At 43.8% G+C, this 22,153-nt stretch overlaps 1 protein-coding gene across 1 annotated transcript; it reads right to left on the bottom strand.

Moving 5' to 3' along the window:
* Nucleotides 1-3,505: 3,505 nt before the first annotated feature.
* LOC141277749 (uncharacterized) lies at nt 3,506-21,506 on the bottom strand. The gene is made up of 3 exons (XM_073799826.1): nt 21,315-21,506; nt 13,770-15,622; nt 3,506-4,059 (listed from the first exon to the last, which is right to left on the bottom strand). Exons 1-2 carry the CDS (start codon nt 21,504-21,506, stop codon nt 14,735-14,737), a joined length of 1,080 nt encoding a protein of 359 aa, XP_073655927.1. The 3' UTR covers nt 3,506-4,059; nt 13,770-14,734.
* Nucleotides 21,507-22,153: the final 647 nt, after the last annotated feature.

Below are 22,153 nucleotides of genomic sequence, written 5' to 3'. Positions count from 1 at the left end.
GTTTTAAAAGTATAAATCCCAGCATATGAGTTTCAAAAAACATTTTTTTCCCGCTTTTCTGGAGCAGGGGTTGGCAAACTTGTGTAAAGGACCAGAGAGTAAATATTTTAGATTCGTCATAGGATGTCTGTTATTTCTACTCAGCTCAGTCATTGTAGCCAAAAAGCAGCTATAGTAAAATGTAAATAAAGGAGTAAAACTGTGTTTCAATAAAACATTATTTATTGACAAGGAAATTTGAATGCTATATAATTTTCGAGGGTTGCAAATAATCTTTTTATGAATTATTTTCAGATATTTAAATATATAAAAAACACTCTTAGATTGCAGTTCTTACCATCACAAGCTGGGTGTGGAATTTGGCCGATGGGATGTAGGATGCAATGGCCTGTTCTCTAGAATTACAGTGCAAACATCCCTCCTTGGAGACCAGCATTTCAAAACGAATTGATTGTACTAGCCCTCCGCCAGAAAATATGAAAACTACAATCAAAACAAAAAACAAGTTACCAAAATCTGCCCAAGATGGGAGGGGACTTATTCCTCCCCCAGGGTGCCCCCCCTACTCATGTATGGTCCCCTCCTCTTGGCGTCCCCAGCCACCAGCAGTGAGTGAGACTGTCCTGACCCTGTGCTCTCTGTCTGGCCGCATGCATGGAACCAAAGAGTTCCGAGCAATAGTTATTTGCTGGGCACAGATCCTCATTCATCAATTCACCGCTAACTTCTGTGGCTCCCAGAGGGACAGAAAGCCGCCTTTCCAGCCCCACCCCTGGCTTGGAGTCCAGCCGCTACGGGTCCACCTTCTCTGAGGGCTAATGGCCAGAGTCTGACAGCTGTTGTGTGTTCTGTGCACCCAAAAGTGGTTGCGGCAGTGACCTGCTTTTCAACCTCACGGCCAACACCAGCGGATGACTCTGACAGTTCAAGCCACCAAATATATTATTTTGGTAGGGGACAGAATATCTTCTACAAAACATTTATAAAGAACATTTCTGTTGCCCAGCATGGGAAATCTGGGCCCTTCCACACCAGAGAAAAAGATCAAACAAGTAGCACGCGGGGTGCACTGTGTAGTTGACCCCCGCGCTGTTGTTCCAATGCTGACCCTGCGCGCAACGTGCAGCCAGAGAAGCGACCCGGCGCTGCGTCCTTCGGCTCTTAAACTACAGACCGGGAAGCACGTGGAGCCAGAAGTAGAAGCGGCCCGGTGTCCCGGGACGGGCCAGGAAAACCCGACGGCGCCTCTGGCGTCAGTGTCAGCTCGGCCTGCAGGTCCGAGAAGGAGCGACCGCGGGTCGGGCAGAGCACACGACAGAGCTCCGGGCTGGGGCGGCGATTGCGGCTGGGTCCATCCCCGCACGAGCTCTCGCCCCCCTCGCTGACGTCGCAGGTGCTGGATGCGTGGCGGGAGACCTGGAGGCGGCGAGGAGAGGAACGTAACGGCCTGCAGGCCCAGGAGATTGTCCCGCTCCTCTGCGCTCAGGGGAAGCGGCAGTCATGGGAGCACCACGGGCGGTAGAGCGGGTCCTCGGCCCGGCAGAGGGCTTCTCACCGGCCGAGATCAGCCCCCCGTGGCCGGAACCGCACCTGCTTCCCTCCCTAGGCGCACATCCCAGCCCGCTGTCTCTCCCGTCGCCGAGGGAACTTGGGGTCGGAGGACGGAGAGAAGGGGCGCGATCCCAGCATATCCTCTGGCACCTGGAGGCTGCCTTGTCCTCCGCAGACAGGGGCCTGTCCCTGAGCTTGGCGGCGGGGCCCAGGGCCTCAGACGTGCCGGTGCCCTGGCCCTTCCCCAAGCAGAGGAGCCGGTGTTCATTTTGAAATGTATAGTCATTCCAAATTACTCTGTTGTGTAACAAGAAGTAACATAGTGTTGTAGATCAGTTATATTTCAACAGCCAACCAACATGCAAACAAACTCATCCAATAACAGTCCAATTTGTGGTCCACAGAGGCAGGGCGTGGGAAAGGGTGGGACTGGATGAAGGTGGCCCAAACTGCAAGCGTCAAGCCGAAAGAGAGATGAAGTACCAGGGATGCAATATAGCACATGATAAAGATAATAAATACTGCTGTCTCCTACACATAAAACTGGTTAAGAGAATAAATTATAACTGTTCCCATCACAAGAAAAACACATTTTTCTATTTCTCTAATTTTGTGTCTATATGAGATGATGAATGTTCACTAAATTTAGTGTGATAATCATTTCGTAACATATGTAAGTCAAATCATTATACACTGTAAAGTTACACGGTGCTCTATGTCAGTAATATCTCAGTAAAACTGGGAGAAGATAAATGAATAAATAAAATGATGCCGCATTGAATCTCGATTAAAATGGATGCTAAATGGAATTTTAGTGGACATGTGCAGCAGTTTTTTTATTCTAATAAATACCATTATTGATTTTCAAAAGTGTATTTTGTAATTGAACAGTTAATTTAAAATACTTATTTCATAATATTTTGAACAATTATCTTGGCTGTTAGAAATGGAAATCTATCTTTAATCTTCCCAAATCTTGCAGAATAGCTTTTCAAAGGTTCAGAATTTTGTAAAATATTTTTTTAAAGCCCAGTCTTTTTGACAATGTTTGGCCTTCCAAAGTTCTATCATGACACCATTATAAATCTCAATTTTATTTTATAAAGTGGCAACTTTTCTTTGTAAATTAGGAGCAAACATTTTTTAGTTACACAATTTGTAAACCCTTATGTATGTTTGATTTTCAATATCAGAAATTTTATATTGCAGTGTATTTGAATTGACTGCGTTAGAATGTAGAGTTCTACGAAGATAGGAACATTGTATTATTTACAATTTAGTCCTCATAACAAGCCAAGTTCTGAAATCCTGGAAGCTTTCAGTAAATATTTGTTAATAATTGAAAATTTGATAAATTAATGACTAAGGTATCTTGGATGCTCTCTCTCCTGATGACACATTTATACCATTGATTCCAGACTCACATTTTCTCTTTAGGTTCCAATGGATGCTATATGCTCTCTCCCTTGCTTGCACGTTTGTGTGTGTGCGTGTGCATGTACACAGACAGGAGCACAGACACACAAATGTTGCAGGCAACAACCCATGCTTTATAGACCCCTACAATACCATGCTTTCACCCATTAGACATCCGTGGACTTTAGGGTTATAATGAATGTTTTTAGGCCAACAAAGTAAAAGCAATATATCTGAAGAGGAGCCCGACCTTATCAGGAAGCCCCTACCCTCTCCAAATCTGAAAATGGAACTCTCCATGTCTGCAATGATTTATCTTATTTTATCTTACCTTATTTTATTTACTGGGGGTATAGTTGCTTTACAATATTGTGTTTCTGGAATGATCTTCCACCTTCTTGATTCTGACATATCTATCTGTTCTAGGTGGGGGGAAAACATTTTGGATAAAAAATTCTGTTGCAGGAATAAATCCCTGCCTGACTGAATTCTTGGAATTTTCATGGCCGGGTCCACAAATTCTCTAGGACTAGGACTCTTGTGAAAAATTTAGTGTATTTGTAATTCAATTTTAAGTCATAAGAGGCACATTAATAGAAAAAATAAATAGAATAGAATAATTGAGGCACCAGATTTTACAGTGTTTTGAGACAGAGGCCTTCACCTTGTGAGTTCATAAGTGTGAATAAAAGTTAAGATTCTGCTGAAGTCTGTCCCACATTTATCACATTAAGCGTTCTCTCCAGTGTGAGTTTTTGGTGTATTTAAATATGAGGCTCCAGCTGAACTATCCGCCACGTTTAGAACATATATAGGGGTTCACTACAGGGTGAGTTTTCTCATGTCATCTAAGGTTACAGCATTGTCTACAAGTCTTCCCACATTGATGAGACCTGCATGGTTTCACTCCAGTATAAATTATCTTATGTTAGTTCAATGATGAATAAAGGCTGAAGGCGCTTCCAAATTGATTGTAAGCATAGGGTTTCTGTCCTGTGAGAGGTCACTCATATGGCGTGATAGTTGAGTTCTTTGTGAAATCTCCTCATATTTGTTACATTCAGTGGGCTCTTCTCCAGTGTGAAGTCTCTGCTATTGATAAGGGAAGGAAAGACTGTTAAAAGTTTGTTCACATAAAATTCATTTCTTTAGTTCTCTACACATGAATTCTAGGCTGCTCCCTCAGTGATGGTCTCCACTAACTACCCACCCCACCATGTTACTTATATTCACATAGAGTCTCACTTTGCTGAATTCACATAGATTTTTCTATTTTGTAGCCTCTTACTGCCATCGTTTTCTGATTAAGTTTTTGGTCTTCTTTATTTTTCAAACACTATATACACGAGCTACATTTAAGCAACTGACCTTTTGAAACTCAAGGTACAGTTTTTTTTTGGGGGGGGGAATGGTTCCAAATACAAACTATTCAAAAGCCTCTGCCGGGCCAGCGTTAAAGTCCACTTTCAGTCAGATGGTTGGGCTGAATTCCTCTTACCCTTATATCATGTCTCTAATGTGGACAGTGGGGTTTATCCCCATAAACTTACTATTGACCTTCAGATAAATGGCTTCTTCCTGAAGCTACTGTCTGTGAACATTTTTAAAATGTTGATCTTTAACACAGAGAAAAAGTATGAAATGGAGCAATATATAAGAAATTGGAAACATATTATAGGATATTGACAATTAGAATATATCTTGAAGGGTAAAACAAATGAAAAATAAAATGGGTGGGATGTTGGTGAGATAAAGATGGGAAAAGCACCAAAAGGGAGGGACTGAAACAATGGGTGCTGCGTTGACGTTTAGCACCAGTAGCCACAGAACCATCCTTTCCTCTAAGGCCAAGGAATATGCAGAAGGTTAGATTAATAAGATTGATACGTTCACAGAATTGTGACACCATCGGAGGGAGTTTTCCACATTGACTTCAACAAGATTCCAGAGACATTTCACTCAAAGAAACCTGCAATTGACATTACCCCAGTTCTGGATGAAGTTCACAGTCACATGTCTTGAAAGTCACTGATTCCTAAAAACATGCAGGACATTCTGGTTCAGGCTGCCCACTTTCCCCAAATGTTCAGAGGTGATGGTCGAGGGTGACAGTACTGAGAAAAGGCAGCTGTGTGTATCAAAAGTTCAAACCTGTTTGACATCAAATCCAATGTTCTTCTGGGCTGACTTGGCATATGCCTTTCAGGTGCATCACAGAGATGGGCACACTCTGAATACAGAGTGACTTTCATGGTAAAGGACCATCACATGAGGGGTGGTATGAAATAACCTGCACAGTCCACAAAAGAATGTTAATTGTGAGCTGACTGGCAATTAAAAAATGTGTACTTGGGAATTCATAAATATCCCTGCTCCCCACTACTTTCAGTTAAATCTACAGACTTAGCACAAGACAGGCAATATACATGTTCCGCCACTTAACAGCAGTGACTACAGGCAAAGTATTCCCCAATACAAACCTCACTGTTCTCATGTGGGAAATACTTTAATAACCTTTCAAGAGAGTTGAGTGATTAAATGAGCTGACATGACATGTTTGAACATAACAAAACCCAATAAATAAAAGCTACAGGTGAATGAGTCATTAAAAAGTCAGAGAGCCTTGATGCAATGTCCACAATTTTGTGTGAGTGAACAGACTGTATATACAACTTGGGGTCCGCAGTTGCTGCCTACTTAACCTCGACACACACCATGCATTCATCACCAGATATGAGGACAGACGGGCTCAACTTTACAAGCCAGCGGTCCCGGGGTTGCCAAACTGTAAGATGATCCCCAACTGACCTTTCCTGTGGGTTGAGGTCCCTCTTTCCCTCCTCGTTTCCTGGGACCTCACCACTTTGACTATCATGGTCTCTCCTGTAGCTTCCTCCTGTCTTCCCTGCTCAGAGACTAATCGGAGACTCTCGATGGTTCAGGCCCCTCCAGGGCTTCACATATGGCCACAGATTTCTAAGTGTTCCTCTACCTACTATATCCTACTCAATGCACCAATTAAGGAAAAAATGCTTTCTGTATAGTGCTTCCAGCTTCTGAACAAAGGTTCCTAAACAGGGGGAAAATGGCTGGTTTGGAACAAGAATGAAAGGGCATATTTTGTTGTGACTTTTTAGAGTTTTCAAAATAGTCAATTGTATTCTCAGAAAACAGATTAAAATTTGGAAAAACAAAGAAAAAAAGCAAACTTGGCTCCACTGTCCTCTCTGGGTCAGTCCTACTGAAGGGCTTCTTCTCTTTCTCCTGCCCCCTCAGCCCAGAACAGCCCTCTAGCTACCATCTCTGACCCTGGATGTATAGATCTCACCTGTCCACACACCTCCTCCCCTTCCAGACCTTGAACTTCTGCTCTTGCTCATCCTTCCACTTGTGTCCATCACATGACAGAGCTCACTGCATCGCAGACTCGCTTATGGAGTGAGTCACACCCCCGTCAAACCCATGGCTGAGCAGAGAGAAATACAACCTCTCATGTGCCCACTTTACCATCACAGCCTTCATGGAGTCTGGAGCACGTCGGTATAAATGTTGGAAAGGAGATGGTTGCTGTATTAGCCCTTGCCCTACTCCACAATACTCACAGAGATGCCAGATGACAGGACTAGTGCTCAGAGCCTTGACTCGCACCAGGATACACTTAGAGCACTCAGTCCAAGTGGTGACACCTTTTTATCCACCAGAAAGAGAGTTACCAAAGCAGGAGAAAGAGCAAGACCCACTCACCTGGAGACACATTGCCAAGAACTCAGCTGCTAGTATTCTCTCTCAGAGACACTGTTTACTCTAAGCAGGAAAATCCAAGGAAAGAGAAGAAAGCCATGAGACTTGAATCCTATCTAGAGTTTTCAGACCTAAGACTCATGAACCCATAAATCTTTACCTGGCAGTGAACAACCACCCCACCTACAAATGTGAACTGGCCTATGAGAAAAGAGGAGTAATCTTGTTTCCCACGGTCAAACTAAGAAGGCTTTGGCTACTGCTTCACATAAGGGAAATATTAGTTCCCCAAATTTATTTATTAGGAAATAAAAATCAAAGAGTTTTTAAAGGTAATTAACCCATGATATTCCAAGTTATTAGTCAGTTTCCTCCCTCGCCCCACATGCTAGGAGAACCTCCAGTGCACTGACCCCACTCTCCTAACATGTGTGCCAACCGTCTTCATTTTTATTCCAAATTAATCAAATCAAGTAATTTCAACATATAGTTATGAAGACCAACAATTTCCATATTCCTCTTTCCATATTCCTTCCAAATTCATCACATTTGCTGGTCAAGATTCCAATCTTGGAGGGCCCCAAGTACCTGCTTCTTCCATGACTGAATCTAACTAGGATATTAAATCTGGTAGGGTTCACAAATCTCCCAACATCTTTCAAATATCGCTGGCCATTGTACTATATCTAGATGATTAAGTCTTATTCTATGCCTCACAAATATTTCAGACATTCTCCATATCTTTTGACTTTTAATCGTTCTCAGTACTTTCGCCACTTTCCACAAAAGGGACCACCTTCTACTAGACACATTAATCAGATAATTTGAGGAAATTCTTCAGCTCACTGTCACAAAATCTACAAATATTCCTCACGGTTTATTCCCAAGCCCATAGTAAAAATTGAAGAATCATCTCTTCCTTGGCCAAGCTCAATTTCTCCAATTGTATTTTTTTCTCTCCTGCCTCCCTGGAAACTTCATGTAATTGATTATAATTTAATTATTATTTACCTTGGTATTAAAATACAAATGCTATAAAACCCTAAAAATATCTTCCTTGAATGTTTGATATCATCAAACAACACCAGTCTTTATATAAAGCCACACAAAACCCACAGCCTGATGGGCTGTTTGTAGGTTAAACATATTTATATAAAGACTAATCCTCCAGCTGCAATTCTCTTCCCAGAACTGGCCACAATTCACAAAACAGTGAGACCTCCGGCCAAGGCATCAAGACTGCTTTTGGAGGTTTTTAGAATATTAGCAAATTAAAGGAATCTCTTATACTTTCCTTACATGTATCTAAGTGGTTAACGTGTCGAGAAGGAAAAGTTTGTGTTAGGGAAGTTGTTCCTTGATTAGATTTATCCTGATTGGCGTCCAGATTAAAGAGTTCTTTATGATTATAAAATATATGAGGTTATCAGATCTATTAACAGGAACCCACAGACAATTCTATGCCTGATCCTATAGAAAGAGACTAAAACTTTGAACTCAGGAGTGTGGTTGTTGCATACTTAAGTAAAGACACAAACACAGTTTTCCCACACATTTTGTTTCTGGTGATTACTAAATAAAATTTTCTCCAGGAGGAATGAAAGTCATTTATTATTCAAAGAATTATTAATTTAAAGATAGTTATTTAATTTGATTAAAGAACATTGGTCACAGGCCATCTGAGAGTAGATTAGGTTACTGTGTACATGGAATTTCTGTGCATTTACAATCCTTATGTAATAGTCAAGAGAAACTTGCTTTGTGACTCTACGGTTTACTTTTCTGCAATTGGTGCAGAGAGGAAAACAGGAAAAAAAGAAAAGAAAAAATAAAGATGAGTAGAGATATCGCGAAATATTACGTGTGTTGCCTGTAGGTTCTATTCAAGACAACAGAGAGAGGAGAGTTACTTAGCTAGTAATTTAAAGAAGGAATCTCTGAGGCACTGACATTTAACCTGAAAGTGAAGCAGTATAAGTGTAGCTGGAACTATATATGTGTATATCAGGGAGGAGATGAACAGAGACGAGAGCGCTCATTGTAGAGATAAAATCGATGCTTGGTTCTGTTTGTGTGGTTCTGAGACGTTGTGTCAATGACTGAGCCCCAAATAATTAGTGGAGCCGCTATCTGAAACTGCAGAAGAGAGGAGTAATAGTTTCTACTTAGGGAGGAAGTTCCTGGCTTCTGTGTGATATACATTTCATTGTAGGTGTCTGCTTCCCATGCAATTATGGATGAGACCTCATAAATGAAATCTAGCATTCGTTTTTACGCATTATTATCATAGTGGTAACAGCCATAGACTGAATAATTATAACAGTTTTCGAAGATGGTGTATATAGTAAAAAGAGAGAAGAGGGCTACAATGGAGTCTTGAGATGTTGAAATAGTATTGTTTGAGGAGAACCGTGCACAGTACACTGGCAGGAACTGACTAGTTTAAAGGCAGTGGGGAGTTTGTGATGTCAGAGGACCTTGGAAATATAAATTTCCTGACGGAGGTCATAGTCCAATTCTGCTTGGGTTCAAGTAAAATACTGAGAAACATTCATTGGATTTAATCACGGAGAGATAACTATAATGTTATAAAGGTTTATGTATACGCAAGTCAACAGTAACAGGGAGATCAACCCTAGTAAATCAAACTGTGGGAGGGGCGCCCAGAGATTGTCACTAATCCTGTACTGCTCTTTCAGTTTACTTTGGAAAGAGGAAATTCGTTGGGCAGGAAGTAGAGATAAATTGGTTCAGAGATTTTGTTTCAAGAATGAAGAAACTGACGGGCTTCCCTGGTGGCTCAGTGGTTGAGAGTCCGCTGCTGATGCAGGGGACACATGTTCGTGCCCCGGTCCGGGAAGATCCCACATGCCGCGGAGCGGCTGGACCCGTGACCCATGGCCGCTGAGCCTGCGCATCCGGAGCCTGTGCTCCGCAACGGGAGAGGCCACAGCAGTTAGAGGCCCGCGTACCGCAAAAAAAAAAAAAAAAAAAAAAAAAAAAAAAAAAAAAAGAATGAAGAAACTGAAAAAGATGAAAGGGAATGGACTGGGAAGAGATGGGTGTTAGCTGGTAGAAGAGCTTCAGTTTACAATTAATAATAAAATATCCTCCAGAGAGCAGGAGGGAAGGGGATACATTTGAGAAAAATGGGCTTATCCAGGAGTAGAAATGACTTTCAGTTTAAACAGGAGCGGCATCGCCAATGGGTGAAGATTCAGGAATAGGTGTTGACTTCATGACAGTGAGCTGACACATTTCTTCGATATTCTACTTCATCTGCATGGTAGGAGGTGAGCACACTGTTGAAAGTGAGGGAAGGTGAGAATTTCAGGGATTCAAAAAAACAAGGGGAACATTCGAAGTGCGTGCAAAGCATGGGAGAATGGTTTATGATCACGTCCTGGTAGGATGCAGATATTTATAAAACTCATTGGGAGATACGTCTGATAGATGCAGCCATAGGAAGCGGAGTCTTTTTGTCATCTCTGATTGGGGTCTTGATCATCAGCTGTGCTGAGAGGTCAGAGGGACCTGAGAATTGTTCCATAAAACTCAGGAGACATGGGAATGATCGGGAGGCTGGGTCAATGCACTGGAGGATTCCTGTGTTGGGAGAACCTAAGCACGGTAGTCATTGTGTGAACAGACTGGAGGGGAAGTGTTATGATAACAGGGAGGATTCCAGCCACTGATTTGATAGGCGACATATCCAGGTGAAATTTGAATCTGGGATCCACACCTCAACACCAGTATATTTAGGAATTTGAGATTCAGAAACAGCCTGAGCTACGTTTGAATTCTAGCTCTGTCATTTTCTAGCTGCATGATCTTCTCACATAAGCAAAATTTCAGAACCTAGCTTATGTTACTTGTTAAAAGGTAACTAATCTATAAGTAACAGGGTTGTACGAAAGATAAATGAGCAAACGTAGGTAAATCTCAATCACAGGGTCTCAAAAGGAATGTTTTCTCTTTTCAGAATCTCAGGATCAAAGGGCTGTGATCCACCCCTCTTCATGACACATTATCAGTATTTGTCTATGCAGTAGTTAATGATTAACATTGACTTGGGTAGCACTTGACAGTTGACACATACTTTCCTATAGAAATATTATGAAGTGAAGAATGTTTCTCCCCATGACATTTAGTAGGACAGAACTCCACCTACTCTTTCACTAATGTATCTGAAGGTGTCGACTAAATTTCACCCCAAATTAAACTTCACTCTATATTTGATGAGCGTGTCTGCCCTGTGTGGATTGTGGTACCCAACAGTGGGCTTATGATGTGCGTACTCCTGCTGCTTTCCTGTGCAAGGGGTTTTTAGTCCTGATTTGTGTGACAAGACCTTCCAACAAGACATGAGTCCCTGGATTGTTTTCCCCACCATGAAGTAGATCCAAAGTGGCCCGGCCACATGGTCCAAGGCCATGGAGGGCAGCAATAGTGTTGAGGCTCTCATGTTGCCTGATTCCCACATGGGGAGGAACCAAGGTGACTAAGGGCAAGGGCATCCGGGATGTGGGGAGAGGGCACAGCAGGGAGGGTGGGGCCTCTGAAGCACTGGGGCGGGTGTTGGAGAAAAAATCCTGGTGCGTTTGATCAAGAATTATTTCATGAAACATTTGAGAGTGGTGTTCTTTCTGTGGAGTCAACATTCCCCAACTGATCATTGTGCGGGTTTCCTGCAGTTTGGTGTAACTCCTAGGAACTGAACATTAATGAAATAACTTTGAAAAAGTAGCTCTAATAAAAGTACAACACCCAAGAATTTTCATGTTTTATGTGTAAATGAAAATATTACTGTCTTGATTATGTGCAGTAGCCTACACTGCCTTATTGTTGACCCTGGAGAGAGGGAGGTTCACCATATCTACACATGCCTGGGGGTTAGGTGGTAGAGCTCATTCCCAGGTGAGTGGCTGGGGATTCATGCCTGGAATACCTAACAATGCTTTAAATGCCTGGATTCTCTTGGTTGCTTTCCCTTTCCTCATCTTTACCTGCTCAGTTTTTCATCTGACCCTGCATAAGTATGCAGAGGCGGACAAGTGTTGGCTGAGTTCCTTACAATGAAACAACAGGTGAGAAGAGACTTATTTTTATTCTTGAATTGGTCCCTCTTTTGCCAAATGGTCAGGTTTCTCCGTTTGGCCTGGATCTTCTAAGTACACCCATGAAATACTAATGCCAGTTATGTTCACCACCCTGTTAGGGAGACTGATGTGGAAATAATCTCCTTCCGTCATTCACACCCACTTGTTCCAGACTCCATTAATGCTGTGACTTCACAGAACACATGGGAGAGATTTTCACTAAAAACAATAAATACAGCCCTTAGCCTCAGTAAAGAAAAATTCCCTAATTACCATGTGAATGACAACAGCCTTAGGTGTGTGGTGAACACAGGTGATAGTAATGAGAGAAACAAGTTTGCAGACCCAGGGTGGGGGTGGGGGAGTGGGGGGTGGAGCAGATATGAAAGGTGCTGGGGTGGAGGTGGATGCTGGACAATAAAGAGTAATGAGGAATTGTTTACTATTTCTAATTTTTTAAATATTAAGCTTTTTATAGACTATATTTGAACATTTTTAAGTCTACAAAAGAAGATAAATAAAATTTCCTTCCTTCACAATAACTCAATTATCCTATGTGTACTTTTCTTTTTAAAGAGTTTCCTATTTATTTATTTATTATTTATTTTTGGCTGTGTTGGGTCTTTGTTGCTGAGCACGGGCTTTCTCTACTTGCAGTGAGTGGGGGCTACTCTTCTTTGAGGGGCACAGATTCCTCATTGCCGTGTCTTCTCTTATTGCTGAGCACGGGCTCCAGGCACGCATGCTCAGTAGTTGTGGCTCACGGGCTTGGCCGTTCCGCGGCACGTGGGATCCTCCCAGACCAGAGATCAAACCCATGTTTCCTGCATTGGCAGGTGGACTCTCAACCACTGTGCCACCAGGGAGGTCACTCCCTATGTGTTCTTCACCTTTGCTCAAACTTGAAAATTGAATGTAACATATGCAGATTATTTTCTTAATTGTAAGTGTGTATTGAGGAGAAAGTGTATGATAGAATGAAATGTAGGGCACTGGACAGCAAATGACAGATTAGGGAGCTCGAAGCCCTCACTCCCCGCCAGTAACATCAATACAGCCACCAGGGTTTGTCAGCACAGGGGACCCAAGAAGTGGCAACAATGATTTCTTTTCTGCTCCCACCACTCTCTGACCTGGCAGGAGTACAGATTACCTGCCGATATGTGTGTGTGCGTGTGCGTTTCTTTTTTCTTCGTGCCACAGCTGGACTTGCTGATTGAGCCTGCGTGTTTTAAGAAAGCAATGGCCATGTTGCGCTAACAATACAGTGGACCCTCCGTCGCTCTTGTGTCTTTGGGAGTTGAGTGCACACAAAGTTTGTATGATGGATCCAGGCGCGAACTTCCAGTTGTCCTCTTGGCTCATACCTGCTATGTCAGGGGAATGTCCTTCCCTTGGGAAATCAGCTCAAAGCTTTTGGAGAGAAAGGCTGCACAGGTGTAGGTTGGGACCAGCAACCCTTGGCATGGACGACTGGGCAAACCAAGTGAATTACTAAGAGTTCCTGATATGAGGAAAGAGACTGAGGACATAGGGAGGCCAGGCCTGCAGAGTGAAAGTTCTTCTTGCCTGTAGGTAGCTCTGGGTGTGGGTGGAGGAGAGACATTGAGGGGCTGAGATGCCAGCTGCCTGTCCCAGGACTGCAGAAGGAGGAGGCAGAAAAGCAGGAAGTGCGGCTCATGTTTGTTTCTGACACACTCATCGTTCTGGTTCTTGACTCCAGGCTGTAAGGAGGAATTTACTCTTGTTTTGCAAAGTTGCTTTACCTATTCCAATCCTCTACTTTTCCATTTACTCTTTTCAAAAGATATATATAAACTCGCTATTTTCATTAAACAGCTTGTCATCAACATTTTTTCCAAGTCAATACCTATACATCTAGCTCATTTTAAAAAAAAATCAATAAACCAAAGCACAAAGTGATAGTACTGTATTGTCTGAATGTACTTGAAATTTACTTACCTGGTCCCTCTTAATGGCTGTTTTCTAAATGTTCTGTTCTTAAGTAATACTGATATCAATATTCTTAGTACACATGTATTTGCACAAATGTTCCCACCTACCCACTTCTTGTCATTTGACTTTGCTTGTGGAATATGTAAAGATCAATTAGGTGGTCAAGTTATCAATCGTTTCCTTTATGGTTTCTGGGCCCTGGTTTTTATGTTTTAGTAACATCTCCACTCTGCAATTACAGAATAAAATGTCCGTGTTTTCTATTGGTACGTTCATGGTTTCAGCTTACAGTTCACGCAGTCCATCCCCCTGCAGAATTTTCCTTGTTTACAGCGGCCGGCGGCCCAGGAATAGCGTGAAGAGCGCGTCTCCTTCGCGGCAGCCTCCCGGCACCATCCTCCCAGCTCCTCGTCTCCCGTCTGCTGCCGGGGTCGCGCCGTGTCGTGCCGAGCCGGGTGCTAGCTCCGAGGCGGACTCCCGGAGACGAGCTCGGGCGTTTGGGCGGCCGGCACTGCACCCTCGCCGTACGGCGATCGGGATCCGGCCCGGGGACGTTCGAGCCGGTGGTCGGGCGCCACCTGGCGGCCGTTTTTATATCGTCCCTTGTCTCCGGAGCTTCGGCGATCTTCGCGAGGGCTGACATTCGGACGCCGGGCGCGAGGCAGCGTTCCGGGAGCCCGGCTATGCGTGTGGCGACTGTCCCGGTGGTCCCGGGGCATGGGCTCTTCCTGCGTTCGCTGGAGATTGGGTGTGTAGGTATACGAGGGTGTGATCGTTGTCTCGCTCCCTAGTGGACTGTGAGGGTTGCCTAGCTTGGTCGACCAGCAACCGCCCGTGCCCCTCCAGCCACGAGAATTAAGCGGTCTCGACTCTACCTGGGCCGCCGCCGCGTTGTTTAAGGAGAGGTCTTGCGAGCCCTCCGGAGCGCCTGAGTCTTGATGGTCCGTCCTTCTCAGTCACTTTAGGGGCGTTCATTTTCTACCACTTCGGTCCACCAGCGTCCCACTCCGGACGTGGTGAACGCACCGGGCACGGGCGCTGAGGCTGCTGGAGGGCCCGATGAGCATGTTGGATGGCGCGCTTGGGTCCCGGTCTCCGGCGCATGGGCGCTTGCTGCTCTCGCGGGATTTGGACGGGCAAACATTCGTAGTGTGAGGACGGCGCTGTGCTCCATAGAAGTTCTTGAGTGGTGGGTCTGGGCGGTTCGACCGGCACTCCCTTGTGTCCCTTGCGCGTGAAACGCCCACATTGAAGCACGTGGTCAAGAGGGGGTATCCATCCCCGGAGTCGTCCGTGTGGCCCGGTGGTCGTACTTCCGCTTTCAAAGTGTCGCCTGAGAGTGGTTCTAAGTCTCCTACGGACGTGGACGCCGCCAAGTTTCCCCCGGCCTTCTCTCTTGATCCCGTTCGCCCTTTTTCCCAAATATGTTTTTCTCCGCAGTGTGTAGGGCCCGAATGGCGTAAGGAGGAGGCACTGGAAGTGCGACCTCGGCCTTCACGTCCTCCTTCACACGGGACCGCCACGCCCCGTCCAATAGGACGCCCGGTGCTGCTTCTTGGCCGCCTTGGGAAAACGGTGCGTCCCGGTGTCGTCGCCGTGGTGGAGCTCCTCCCCTGCGGCCACTTTCTCCGAAAACCGCAAGAAGCGGTCATGGGGCTCCGCAGACGGTATTCCCCTGCAAGCCGAACTGCGTCTACGGGGGAGCGCCCGGCGTCCCCACTTCTGTTGGCCTCGTCGGCGAAGCGCTTGTGTGCATCAGGTGCTCTCACCACAGGTGAAAGCAAGGACAGTCGCGGCGAGAGGGGAGGGCGCTCCAGGCGCAGCCACGGTTCCGCCTGTGGCTTCGTGGTTGGAGAAGCCTAACAAATGGGGAAATGGGAAGGTGCCTGGGGCGTCTGGTGATGGTCGTGAGGAGGCATGAGGCGATGCGCGGTCCTGCGTGGGCGCGGTTGTCAGAGGCTCCTCGTGAGAATCTCTTACCGGAATGGCCTCTGAACGCGCGTGTGGACGAGGAGACAACCCGGGGAGAGAAATGGGACCTGTGGTGGGCCAGAGGGGATGAGTTCGGACGGGTGGAGGCGCATCTTCTCTTCCGTGCCATCCAGATCTATCCCGGTGGTTTTTCCTCCATTTGGTTGTTACCTGGCGTCTGCTGCTGCAAGGACGACTAGATGACCATACAGCGTTGTCGTGGCAAGAAACAATTTCAGTGACTTGAGAATTTGTTTTGAGATCCACTAGTGTAGACACTGGTGAAGTGAAATTCCGAGATCTACAGAACTGAAAATTACTATTGTTACTCAACAGCATTGTAATTACCATTGTTTGTAATTAGTGATAAAACAGTTGAGTCACACAGAAGCTGTCTAATTGGGGATGATCAAAGAGGGGTTTTCAGTATTTCTAAATCCTGCTCAATGGGCAGAGAGCAAGGTGGAGACAGCAGGTATGTGCCAGCTAAGGCTGTGCCAGGTAAGGTTGTAACGTGTGTGAGAATAAAGAGAGGTGCTGAGCAGATTATGGAGGGTTTCTGAATGGTACAAGAGGCTGGAAAGCATTCTTAAAGATATGTGGGGGGATAGATCTGATAAGTTGCAGTTTACAGAAAGAGAAAGGCTCATTGCTAGTCTCCACAGAAGGATTCAGCAACAGAGTATCTTATCAAATGCTCTGTTAAAAACACTGCAGTTTATAAATCCTTTAGAAACATACCTTACACTTTTGCTAGCAGCAGAATTATTCATTGCTGCATTGTTTGTAATATAAACAGATTATTGAATATCAGCGTGCATCCCAACGTGGATTGGCAAAGTGCATTATAGTACGTCATCCATTCAGTGCACTGTCGTGCAGGAAACGATGTCTTGATAGAGGATAATTTGCAAGATACTGTCAAATGAATAAAAGCAAGCTATAACAGCACCGTGCCTAGTGTTCTACTATTTGTGTTTTTAATTAGGTTGCCAAGGAGAAATGTATATTCATATTTGCTTGTATGCACATAAAGACACTCTGGAAGTTTGCCGTGGGAAACCAGATGCATGGCTACCTGTGGAGGGCAGGGGCTCCTGGGCAAAGAGGGAAGGCGGTGCAGGGCACAATGTAATGCAATTTTCAGGACCTTCAACCATGTACATGTATTACAACCTCTCTAGAAAGCCAAGAAATTGAATTTTTTAAACCTCCAAGGATTAAAATGCATTTACTATTTCTACCAACTGAGTACATGTCAAGTTTGTTTCACCATGGAGCTATGCCTTCTCTAAAGTGTCTACTCAAGCCTTCCATGGTGATTTTGACTATTTTCCCTTACTTTGGAAGCAGACAAAGAAAACCAGGGGAATCAACGGATGTGTAGTTCATCAGCCCGTGCAGTGGCTCCCCTGCGTTTTTCTTTCAAATAGTTTATACACTGTGTTTTTTGGTGCTATTTTCATAAGTTTTATTTGCAAGATAGAGGAGAAATAAAGCTGTATTAGGGTTTTCCTAGGGTTGCCAGAACAAGATAGTGCAGACTGGGAGGCTTAATTTTCTCACAGCTCTGGAGGCTTTGAGTTCAAGATCAAGGTGTCTACAGGTTCAGTTTCTTCTGAGGCCTCTCTCCCTTGCTCGCAGGTGGCTGCATTCTTGCTGCATCCGCAGATGGACTTAACTCTATGAGCTGAGTGTGCATGGCTGTGTCTTAATCTTCTCATAGGGGCACAGCTCTGGGTTAGGGCTCACCCTTGTGACCCATTTTAACTTCATCACTCCTAAGGCCCTATTCCCAAATGCAGTCACATTCTGAGATACAAGAGTCTGGACTTCAGTATGTGAACTTATAGGGTTTCAGTTCAGACCTTAAGGGAAGCTGCTCCCCGTTGGTTGAAGCAGAAATCTCAGAGGAGAGAGGAGTCTTCCCACATGGCCTAGAACTTCTTGACACAGCCAAGTCATGACCCATAAGCCTGATTCCGTGGTTTTGCATGTCTCTGTGACAGAGAGTGGAGGTCAGGGAATGACTAAGGAATTATATCCTCAGTACATTGTCACTAAATATTTCTGCCTTTTGGAGGCCAGATGTTCACAAAAGTAAAGAAGTTATGTTCTGCTCAGCAAATTTCGGCCTTGGAAGTACACAACACACTGAGGAATCAGCCTAAGTGTCTCCCATATCCTGATCAGGCCACGGACACAGGAGCAGGAGACAGCCATTAGAGGCCACAGCCTTGCTGGGAAGCAGGTGCATCACCAGTTTAGCTCAATCAGATCTGTGTTCTAGGTGCTGAGCTTGAGGAAGGTGTCAGTCCTGGGACACTGTGGACACGATGCAGAAAAATTACCTTAAACCCTGAGTCATACTTAAATAGAAAAACTGTGAGATATTAATTCTTATTGCCTCCACTGAGCTATAAACTTGGTGAAGGTGGTTATGTTTTACGTTTCACCTCTTAGTCTCCAGAAAATTCCACATGCTGGAATCCTGGAGACTCTCAATAAATATTTGTTACTTTAATGAGTGGTGTGTGAGAGAGCTACCTGCTTTTTCTTGAAGACTCTTGTCCTATGATAATTTACAAAATCCAGAACACTTGGGAGATATGTTCTCCCTTAAGTATCTGATGGATACTGTGGCCTCTCCACCTAGTAATGCACATGCACAGACACAAACACATTGCTGCAGTCGGCCTCAAGTGTTCTATTTCCCTCTTTTCAAGCTCATAGACCAACCCTTTAGCCTTCTATATATATGGGCTTTATACTCGTTTTGTGTGTGTGGGTGTGTGCGTACATCAAGAAAGAAAAAGTTAATGGATTTGAAGGGAGAGAACACATCATGTAACTCCTGCCCTCTCTCAAGCCAATCTGACAGCAGATAAACTTAGGACATAGGCATTCTCCACGGGGACCATCTCTTTTCCCCAGGTCTTTATTTTTATTTTTAACATCTTTATTGGAGTATTATTGCTTTACACTGGTGTGTTAATTTCTGCTTTTATAACAAAGTGAATCAGCTCTATAGCCTGTTCCTTATTGATCAGCACGATTCTCATTGGAGGAAGAATGGAACTCGGCAGGGGGACCAAGTCCCTCTGACTTCCCTGGCTCAGGGTGCAGAGGGTGGGAGGGGTGCCCCAGCCCCAGCCCCAGCCCCTGCCCCTGCTCCCTGCCTCTGGTTACTCCCTGAAATGTAGGAGCCACATCCTCAGCTGCAGAAGCAGAAAAGCCACTCTTTTTGCTTAGTGTTCTCATGCAATATCTCTTCCAATATTTTCACTTTCAGCATATGAATGTCCTTACTTCTGAGTGAGGCTCTTGTAGACAACATATAGTTGGACCCTTTATATGTCTATCTTGTCCATCTTTGTTTTTTTAATGTTATTAAATATTCACCTATATTTTAGTATGAAACTTATTTTATTTCTTTATATTTAAATCTTTAAGACCTACATAATTTATCTTAGTATCCAAATTGGTTTAAAAACAGCCACCCCTGACTCTGTATATTAAATAATTCAACCATTTTACACTTAAAACGACATCCCTATCACATATTAAATTTTTGTTTTTCCTTTTCCTCCTATGTCATAAGAATGTCCAGAGGAACTGAATTTAGTTGACTTCTTTAACTGTATAGACTATCTAAGCGTATTATATGAGAAGGCCATAGCAGGAGAGAAATATAATTCTACACACTAGTATGTATTCTAGACTGACTAGTCTCTTTCACTGACCATCAGACTATTTCTACTTGGCTTTGTATTTCCAGTGAAGTTACACTTTCATATCTGCATGGATACCATGGCTTAAAATGCCCTGTACATCCTCAATATACCTGTAAATTCATTTATCGACATCATTCGGTGCCTACTGTGTACCATGCACCAAGCTAAGGAGTGAACCAGACAAATACAACTCTTCCCACAATGGGGCATGAATATTATCTGGTAGAAGACAATCCTTAAATATTCACACCAGTAATCCATCACAGCTGTGTTTGGTGCTACAAAGTATACCCTTTGCAGCTGAGAAGTCTTGTTTCCAGATCTGTTCACTTCTGCATACTTTGAGTGCACAGCCGATTTCCAATTCCCAATGAAAAATACCAGAAGGAACTTGGAGAATTATCTTCAGCGTATTTACAAGATGTTATAAGCTAATGAGAGGAGTAGGAAAAAATAATTAAAACAAACCCCTAAAATATTAGGCAACAAAGTCTCATGAGCTCAATGCACTTGGAGACAGTCCTTTAAATTCTCAGGTCTATATCCTGAGCAAAGCCAGGCCCATGGCAGATGAGGTCCCAAACAAGTTAAATAAGATCAAGAATGTGGCAGAAAGGCAACTCCAATGCAGGATCATTTTGCCTTTTGAAAGGGAAAACCTGTTACTACCTCTTTATGTACTGTGCCCTATTTTCCTGGGGTGTTCCTATTCTCTACAATTAATAGGTTTCAAAATTGTGGGCAACTGGAAGGAATAATTTTATTAGCTGAAACAAAAAATTCCTTTATGAGAAAAAGAAAAAAACCCAAAAAAACCACAAAATTTTCCAACCAGCAAATTTTACATGCATTGAGAGGCTACAGAGTCACTGACAGTGATTAAACCACAGAGCACCAGTTTTCCAGCTCAAACTGGAAAGGATTTGTTTTTTTTAATTAAAGTAGATATGTCTGAGGGCATCTAAATATAATTCTTTTCTTTGTAAAAAAGTTTTTCCTCGGGGTGGGATAGGGAGGGTGGAAGGGAGACGCAAGAGGGAGGGGACATGGGCACACATGTATACATATAGCTGATTCACTCTGTTACAGACCAGAAACCAACACAACATTGTGAAGAAACTATACTCCAATAAAGATGTTTAAAAAAAAAAAGTTCTCCCTCAATGAACCCATTTTGATGGTAAAAAATAAATACGACTTTATAATAACCTAAAAAGAAACCCAACCTAAGTTTTTGTTTTGTTTTGTTTTTTCAGTACGCGGACCTCTCACTGCTGTGGCCTCTCCCGTTGCGGAGCACAGGCTCCGGATGCGCAGGCTCAGCGGCCATGGCTCACGGGCCCAGCCGCTCCATGCATATGGGATCCTCCTGGACCGGAGCATGAACCCGTGTCCCCTGCATTGGCAGGCGGACTCTCAACCACTGCACCACCAGGGAAGCCCCAAGAGGCCAATTTAAAACAAAAACAAATGGGTAACTTGTATTTTTACTTTAAAATAAGTTTGAGATTTCTGAAGTCTATGCTGATGAAAGAGGATGCCAACAAATTCACTCATCACCATACATAAAGTTAAGCTTTCTAAACTAAACCTCTTTAGCATGAGATCAAAAACAGTCTGCTCTTCGAAGAGTCCCCAAATGCTATCTCTTCCAACTCTTTAAAAGCTAGCTTCTGTTTCTCCAAGAAGCAAAATAAATTCATTTTTGCAAACAAACACCATAGGTATCTAAAATGCAAAATAACCAGCAAGCCACATTCTTTTCCACAGAATTAGCGGGAACTATCACCTGTTTCTCAGATTATGTCCCTGTTTTCTTTTTTTCACTGGCAGGACGGTCCAGAACCTCTATTTTGCCTTTTCCATCTTCTGAATGAGGAAGCTTAATTGTATCGATGGTGACTTCACCTTCAGAAGAGGTGCTATCATCTTCATCCTCAAATTCTGAACTGTCCTCTGAACTGTCTTGTGAATTCTCTTCTGAACTGTCATCTTCTTTTGAATCAGACTGATTCATCTCAAACAAGATCATATCCATTTGCATAACTTTTCCGAGAGTGTCAATATTTTCAATATTGAAATGACCAGGTGGTGCAGTTGATATTCCTTTCCTTAGCTTTTTGTTTGCCTGAGCCATCTGTGGGAGAAAGCTCTGTACCTGGTCCAATAGGGGACTCCTCTCTATCCGAACTGTTTGAAGAGTGGAATTCTTTCTGGAATTACGCTTGGAGTTGATGAGCAACCTGTCCCATATACCTCCGCGGCCGCCCCTGCCCTCCATCAGCAGCTCTCTAGACACCAAGACCCTGGAGCTGTCCCGGGAAAATGACGAACAGCTCGCATCGGGCTGGGATTTGCCGTGGGCCTCCCTGCTGCTCGCCTGTCTTCAGAGCAGCCCCTCCAGGCCCAGATGCCAGAAAAAGGCTGGGGACATCTTTGTTTTTTAACTGATGAGTTTAAGACATATATATATATATATAAATTACTGATATGGAATGACATTTAATTGCCAATTTGTTTTCTGTAATGTCATATAGCTTTTCTGTCCCACATTTTCTCACATACTGAGGTCCTTTGTTCTTACTTTTTGTACTCATTTTCAAAATTAATTTCTTTGGCTGTGCCACGTCTTAGTTGTGGCATGGGGGACCTTTGATCTTCTTTGCAGCATGCAAATTCTTAGTT

This window comes from Tursiops truncatus, unplaced genomic scaffold (assembly GCF_011762595.2).
Source record: "Tursiops truncatus isolate mTurTru1 unplaced genomic scaffold, mTurTru1.mat.Y mat_scaffold_39_arrow_ctg1, whole genome shotgun sequence".
Taxonomy (NCBI): domain Eukaryota; kingdom Metazoa; phylum Chordata; class Mammalia; order Artiodactyla; family Delphinidae; genus Tursiops; species Tursiops truncatus.
The sequence above is the reverse complement of the archived record's forward strand: the minus strand, read 5'-3'. Positions and strand labels throughout refer to the sequence as shown.